This window comes from Mus pahari, chromosome 21, assembly GCF_900095145.1.
Source record: "Mus pahari chromosome 21, PAHARI_EIJ_v1.1, whole genome shotgun sequence".
NCBI classification, from domain to species: Eukaryota; Metazoa; Chordata; class Mammalia; order Rodentia; family Muridae; genus Mus; species Mus pahari.
The window spans coordinates 8,388,620-8,396,007 of NC_034610.1; the positions used below are offsets into that span (position 1 = coordinate 8,388,620).

Below are 7,388 nucleotides of genomic sequence, written 5' to 3' on the forward strand. Positions count from 1 at the left end.
TTATTCTTCATCCACATAGTTCACCCAGTATCGACTTGCTGTCTTGGCCTCCTACAGTGAATGAAAAAAATAACATGTATTTACATGAACTCTTTCCATTGTTCTCAACAATACACTCTGAGGGTTGCACTGTGCACTAACTTTGCCATCGGCACCAACTCACCCAGGTAGTTGAAAGCCATTAGAGAGCTATTCATTCCTCTCTGGTGCCTACCATTAGCCTGACATCTCCTATGCTGCTGCTGCTGCTGCTGCTGCTGCTGCTGGCCCATCTAATCTCCAGCCCGGAAATCCTCAGAAATCTCACACTTGCACTGGCATCCTGCTCTGCCCCACCTCCTGGCCTTCCATCCTCTCCTGCTCTCATCAGTCCTTTGATCTCATGAAGAGCCACAGCCTCCACCCAGCACAGGCAGAGAGAAAACAGGAACTTACTACCACAGGATGGGTCTGGATCACGTGTGCAAGGGTCAGGGGTGCTGTAGGTCTGGGATCTGGGGTCCCCCTGGCAGGAGCAAGTGTGCCCCTCTCGTGTTTGGAAAGCTTGCTCCTAAAGGAAAGAGAGGAGAGGTTCTTTTATGGATGATCTCCAGACTGTTTTCTGTACACAAACTCAAAATGCTCTTAACACCAGTGCAGACTTTTTTCCTGCAAATAAAAGGCCCTTTTTCTCCCATTTTATTCATCTTTATGACATTAACTTTTGGGGATCACAGACTGCCTTAGTCAGGGTTTCTATTCCTGTACAAACATCATGACCAAGAAGCAAGTTGGTGAGGAAAGGGTTTATTCAGCTTACATTTCCATACTGCTATTCATCACCAAAGGATGCAGGACTGGAACTCAAGCAGGTCAGGGAGCAGGAGCTGATGCAGAGGCCATGGAGGGATGTTCCTTACTGGCTTGCTTCCCCTGGCTTGCTCAGCTTGCTCTCTTATAGAACCCAAGACCACCAGCCCAGGGATGACACCACCCACAAGGAGCCTTCCCCCCTTAATCACTAATTGAGAAAATGTCCCACAGCTGGATCTCATGGAAGCATTTCCTCAACTGAGGCTCCTTTCTCTGTAATAACTCCAGCCTGTGTCAAGTTGACACACAAAACCAGCCAGTACACAGACTTCCTCAATGTAGTTAAAAAAAACAATGTAATGTGAATGAATGCTTTGCCTGCATTAGGAACCTCATGCATGCAGTGCCCATGGAAGCCAGAAGAGGGCACTGGATCCCCTGGAACTGAAGTAGTAAGTAATTGTGAGCTGCCATGTGGGTGTAGGGAATTGAACCTGGGTCCTCTGTTAGAGCAGCCAGTGAATGCTCTTAACTGTGGAGCCATCTCTCCAGCCCTGTCAATACCATAATTTTTTTTTAAAAAAATTCAATAGCGTCCTCTCCAAGACAATAGCGTTCACAATCAAATGTGGTATGTTTTAAGGAGGGCTCTGCCTCCCCAAGGCTATGAGACTTAACCACCTCACTCCCCACAGGGTTCTTCTTTCACTGGGCTCTAACCATTGCTCCCCTGGTGTGTCTGCCATGGAGTGTAACAGCCATGTACTCTCTAATGTCTTTCTGAATAACTTGAACCCACAAGGATATTTAAGCACAAACTGGTACTGACCATGAACAAAATCACAATAACCCTAACAAATTCGATAAAGTTTGGCTTGGCGTTCTGTACTCGACAGCACCACCTTGGCAGATGGCTTGAAAAGCCAAAGATGCTAAGACAGTGCCTACTTCTAGATCCTTCTTCCAATCCTCATCAAAGGTCCTTGTCAGGGAAATGGAAGCAAATGGCAAATAGCAAAGGCATGCATGTGCAAGTGTGAGTATAGGTGTCTGTGTGTGAATGAGTGTGTGCAAGTGTGAGTATAGGTGTCTGTGTGTGAATGAGCGTGCGCAAGTGTGAGTATAGGTGTCTGTGAATGAGCATGTGCAAGTGTGAGTATAGGTGTCTGTGTGTGAATGAGCATGTACAAGTGTGAGTGTAGGTGTCTGTGTGTGAATGAGCGTGTGCATGTGTGAGTATAGGTGTCTCTGTGTGAATGAGCGTGTACAAGTGTGAGTATAGGTGTCTGTGAATGTGCATGTGCAAGTGTGAGTGTAGGTGTCTGTGTGTGAATGAGTGTGTACAAGTGTGAGTGTAGGTGTCTATGTGTGAATGAGCATGTACAAGTGTGAGTGTAGGTGTCTGTATGTGAATGAGTGTGTGCATGTGTGTATCTGTGTATGTGTGCACGTGAGGGCATATATCCATGTGTATCTGTATGTGTATCTGTGGGGGGCATATGTCTATGTGTATCTGTGTGTGTGTGTCCACATGTGTTTCTGAGTGAGTTCTGTATGTTTCATCATGTGTCTGGGTCTCTACGTATGTCTGTGTATGTGTCTGTGTATGTCTGTTTGTGTGTATCCTTGTGTGTGTGTGTGTGTGTGTATGTGTGTTTGTGTGTGTAAATATCAGCTATCCTAAAACTTGCATGAACATCCAAAGACATGAGAGATTTTTCCCTCAGTTATGTTGGCTTAGACTTAAAGTCACTTTGTGTTGGTGGCTTCTGGGGATCTCCTAGTGAAAAGTACCACAGGATGGCTCCTCACAAAGTCAGGCATCTGAGTCAAATGACTGTGGCCCTGCCTAGCCACAGCCATGGTGCTGCCAAGGACCCCACAAAAGTGGGCTCTATGTCACTTTGGAGACCAGAAATCCGAGTGTCTCTAGAATGAACAGGAACGCTGGTCCTCACCCATCAGCACCTGCATGGTGCCTGGGCCTTGACAGCACTGTGTTGCCTGAAATAATCTGGTCAGAAAGCTGAGTTGATTTATTTGATTTATTTTCTGTGGCTGAATGTTCCCCCGCCGGGTATATGTACCACACACATGGTTGGTGTCCTCAGAGGTCAGAAGAGGGTGTCTGAGCCTCTGGAACTGGAGTTACAGATAACTGTGAGGGATGGGAGTTGAACTTGGTTCATCTGCAAGAATAGGGGCTCATAACCCGCAAGCCATCGCTCCAGCCCTGGCAAGCTGGCAAGCTGTTTCTGAAGGATAAGAAAGTGTATGATAGCTTCATTCTAGGTTCCAAGGTGCATTGCTGAAACGCCAATCCTCCTCATTACCCTCAATCTAGAAAGGATTCCAGACAGAAAAACGGACGTTTGTTACTAAAGTAACACAGGACTGGAGGAGGAAGCGCTCTATTGGAAGGCTTTACCAAGCCTCACTACACTGGAGTGCAGTCAAAGTGGCTGTCCACAAAACCACCCTGCAGGGCATCAGAAAGGCATCAGGGGCCAGGCCGAGGCTGGACAGGAAGCGTTTGCTAAGACAACACTCAAAATGGATAACCCTATACCTGAGGCTCCCCGTGATTTGCTGTCTTACACAGGGCAAGCAGGGAGCTGGATCTAGCCTGGTGTGACCAATGAGGACCCACTAACAGCCTATAGCCCTCATTTTCCCCTTATGAGATTACTGGTCCGGAGAGTGGACTGGATACCAGTCACAACCGAGACATAACTGGGGTGTGGCATTAAAAGAGCTGGTGTCACAGACAAACGTGACAGAGGACATCTTGTCCACATCCCTGAACTGAGTCCTCCAACAGCCCAAGGTGCAGGTGTCATCATGCACACAGTACAAGGCGATGAAACACACTGAGCTTCACTGAGATCGGAGAAGGAAACACAGCCGAGCCCACCTGTGTCAACATGCAACACCAACCATGCCTCCCTGGGGACCAGGGAGTGGATGTGTACAGAAGAGAAACTGTAGGCTCTGGGGTGCAGCTCGGTGGCAGAGCATTTGTCTGATATTGGAAAGATCCTAGGTTCAACCCCAGCACTGTAATAACAGTTAAAATTAATCAATCAATAATTAATTAATCAATAGTTGATTGATAATAACTTTTTCCCCCCCAAGATGGGGTTTCCCTGTGTCACTCTGACTGTCCTGGAACTCACTTCTTAGACCAGGCTGGCCTCTCTAAAACCAAAAGAATCTCATGGGGTGCCTCCCGTGAGTAGGGGTGACAGGCAGGAGATGGATGGTCACACACTTTAACTCAGGGATGAAAGCCTGTTATGGAGTTTGGAGGCAGCTGGGATAAGCACCTGCCCAGCCCAGGGTCCCTGGAAGGACAGTGGAGAAAGTGGTCTGAGGCTGAGAGGGAACCTGTCTATGAAATCCAAATTACTCACTTTTCACTTCTCCCCCACCCCAAATACTTCTACTGCCACCCTAGAGTTCTGTTCATAGTTCTACTGTTTACTTGTTGGCAAGTTCCTCATTTTGACCTATTTTTCACATTTATTGGTGTGTGTGCATGTGTGTGTTCATGCATGGGTGTGCCCATTGCACATTTGTGTATGCATGTATATGTGTGTGTACATGTGTAGGCATATGTACATGTATGTATGTATGTGAATGCACATGCATACATGTGTGTATGTGCTTGTGTGTGTATTTGTGTACACACATACGTGCGTGCATTCCTATGTGTATGCTACCTGCATGTGTGTGCATGTGTATGTGTGCATGTATACATGTCTGCATGTGCATGTATATATGTGTGTGCATATGTATGTGTGCAGACACATATGTGTACATATGCCTCTGTGTGTGTGTCTGTGTACACGAGCATGTGTACACGGATATGTGTGTCCCAGGGATCTGAGGTCATCAGGCCTGCCACAGGCCCTTCTGCCCGCTGAGCCATCTCCCTGGGCCTGTTCTCATCGCTTTGATGACTCACATGCCACACAGGGTCATCCGGTGTCTTCCTGTCTTCAGGTGGGGACGTTGCTGTGGGCTTTCTGGGCTCTGGCACTTCAGAAATCGGAGGGCAGGTCCTGCTCGAGGCTGCTGCCCAGGGTCTGGGGAGTCCTCCTCCCCTGGTTCTCTTGGTGGAACATCTGTCTGTGGATGACCTCTTGGGACCATGTAATCCAGCTTGGGAAGAAAAAAAAAACATTTACATTTTGTCATCATCATTGAGAACATGAGAAGTGGATTTTAGCTCAAAACTGGGGTGGTAATGATCTATATATTCATATTTGAAAGTTTTCTAATATGTGCCATATCACCAACAGCTACCACTTGGGTCCACCTTCATGCTTGCCCCATGAGCCATCTTCTTCTCTATAACCAGCCCCATTGGCCCAGTGTAGTGTAGGAACAAGCAGAAGACCAGAGGAAGGAAGGTGAAGTGGTTTGTGCTCTATACTGTTTTTATTTAAGGTGGACTTGATAATTTTCTTTTGAGACAGAGTCTTCAGGTATGCCAGGCTGGCCTTACACTCATGGTATAGCTTAGGAAGACTCTGAACTCTCAATTTTCCTGCCTCTATCCCTCCAAGTGCTAAGATTCCAGGTACGTGCCACCATGCCCTGTTCATATGATACTGGGATTTAAGCCCAAGATTTCCTGCGCGCTAAGCAAATACTCATTAACTCAGCTGAACCTCCACCCCTAGACTTCAGATTTTACTTCACTACAACCCAAATGGACCTTTCTTTCTGTCCCGGGCCACTGCCCACAAAATATCCTGATTTGAGTAACAATTCCAGGAAAATGGAACTGGATCTTGCAGTCAGGAGACAGAATACCTTCCATCCCAGTTCCCCCTGTACTTCCCAAATCTATTTCCAAGCAGGACGAATGCTGTCGGTACTACCCCTGGGCCCACAGGACACTGACCAGGCTTCTGGCCCTGTGCTCAGCATCCATGTCTGCAAAGCGGCCATCTCTCTCCAGCAGTCTGCCCGGGTGATACCAAACAGAGAAAAGCAAACAGGGAGGAAGCTGTCAGGCTCAGCACTGCAGTCACATGTCCTCAGGCTGGACGCCCTTGGCTGGATCATCCTGCAGGAGGCCACCACGCTGACAGGACAGCTCCCACACAGCATGCAGTTATGCAGAACAAGTGGTATAGATTTCAGAGGACATTTTTACCATGTATTAAAAATAAAGTTTGTCATAAACATGGGCCTATTCCGTGGTGGAGGGAAGGCTCCTAGAACAGGCATAAGGAATAGTACCCTCTGAAATGGTTGACTGCATCCTGTAATGGACCCTGCTAGCTTCCCTAAGCCTAGTTTCAGCTCTGCAGTGAGCGATGAGGGATGTCTGCCATTATACAGATGCTCAATTACAAGCCCACCTTACGTACTGTTCATCATGAAGGGAAAGTGCACCTGGCACTCAGTGTTCCTCACCTGTGCTGTGCATAGACACACGGGATACTGTGCATCTGTGTGTGTACACCTGTGCACAAGTATGTGTGCATGGATGAGTACTTGTATGTGTGTGAGAGCATGTGTATACACTTGTGTGTATTTACCCATGTGTGCACCTCTATGCATGGCAGGGAATTTCTTTAGTATCTTTGGCTAGCTCCAGACACCAGGGAACTTGCATAAACCTTGGCGCTGTCCCAGGTAGTCTCAGGAACACCCCTCCATTACCTGGGAGCTCTTATGGGGTTCTCAGACCAGCTCTGTGAGAATACAGGGTTACCAAATTGGGACTATTTTTTTCTGTCTGTCTGTTTTCATGAGACAAGGTCTGACTACATAGCCCCAGCTGGCCTAGTACTAACTATGTAGACCAAGTAGGCCTCAAACTCACAGAGACCTGCCTGCTTCTGCCTCTGGAGTGCTGGGAGGAAAGGCCTCTGTGTTACCCTGCCAGGCCTCCGGGTTATTTTTGAGGTCCTACACTCAAGAACCAATAAATCACCTCAGTGTGCTACTTGGCTGCTGGCTGTGGAGTGCTGCCATAGACAAGGCCTGTGGATGCCTTCCACAGCCTCAGGTGCTGCTCCTGGTGTCCCCAGAGCACCTGAGGCTAAGAAGTGGGCCACCCATGCCCAAGGGGCTCAGCTGAGCTCACATCACAGCTGGGGGTCTCAGGGCTAATCTGTGGGGTCACCAGGGAGCAAAGGCAAGCAGTCCCGGCTGGATTCTGCTGAGCTTGGACGGGACAGGTGACATCTGCCCTTGTACACAGGGAACAACAAACACCTAGGTAGCGGCAAACAGTCTTTAATCAGTTGGGAACAGCTGTTTGACAAACTGCTTTCCTGGAGAAGACCCGCCCCTGGGAGGATGCTCGCTAATTAGGACCCCGGGTGGCTCTTTTGAGCAGTTCCAGCTGGAGAGTGTAACTCACTGTCAGTGTCCCAGGGTTACTCGCTCTGTGTGCACCAGGGGTGGGTGGGAGAGGGTGGCCATCTCCCATTTCCTCGAGAGTAAGGAGGGAGGAAGGCACACAAGTGAGCAGGAGCTGCTGAGAGAGAGAGAGAGAGAGAGAGAGAGAGAGAGAGAGAGAGAGACAGAGACAGAGACAGAGACAGAGACAGAGAGACAGAGACAGAGAGAGA

At 48.3% G+C, this 7,388-nt stretch overlaps 1 protein-coding gene across 1 annotated transcript in view; it reads right to left on the reverse strand.

The window, feature by feature from the left end:
* Positions 1–7,388, reverse strand: part of LOC110338544 — a 50,795-nt gene continuing 43,407 nt past the window's right edge. The window contains exons 8-11 of the mRNA XM_021221881.1: positions 5,705–5,765; positions 4,760–4,956; positions 436–550; positions 1–51 (exon numbers count right to left, since the gene is read on the reverse strand). Of these exons, the coding sequence (XP_021077540.1) occupies positions 1–51; positions 436–550; positions 4,760–4,956; positions 5,705–5,765 (424 nt within the window). The remainder of the gene's footprint in view (positions 52–435; positions 551–4,759; positions 4,957–5,704; positions 5,766–7,388) is intronic.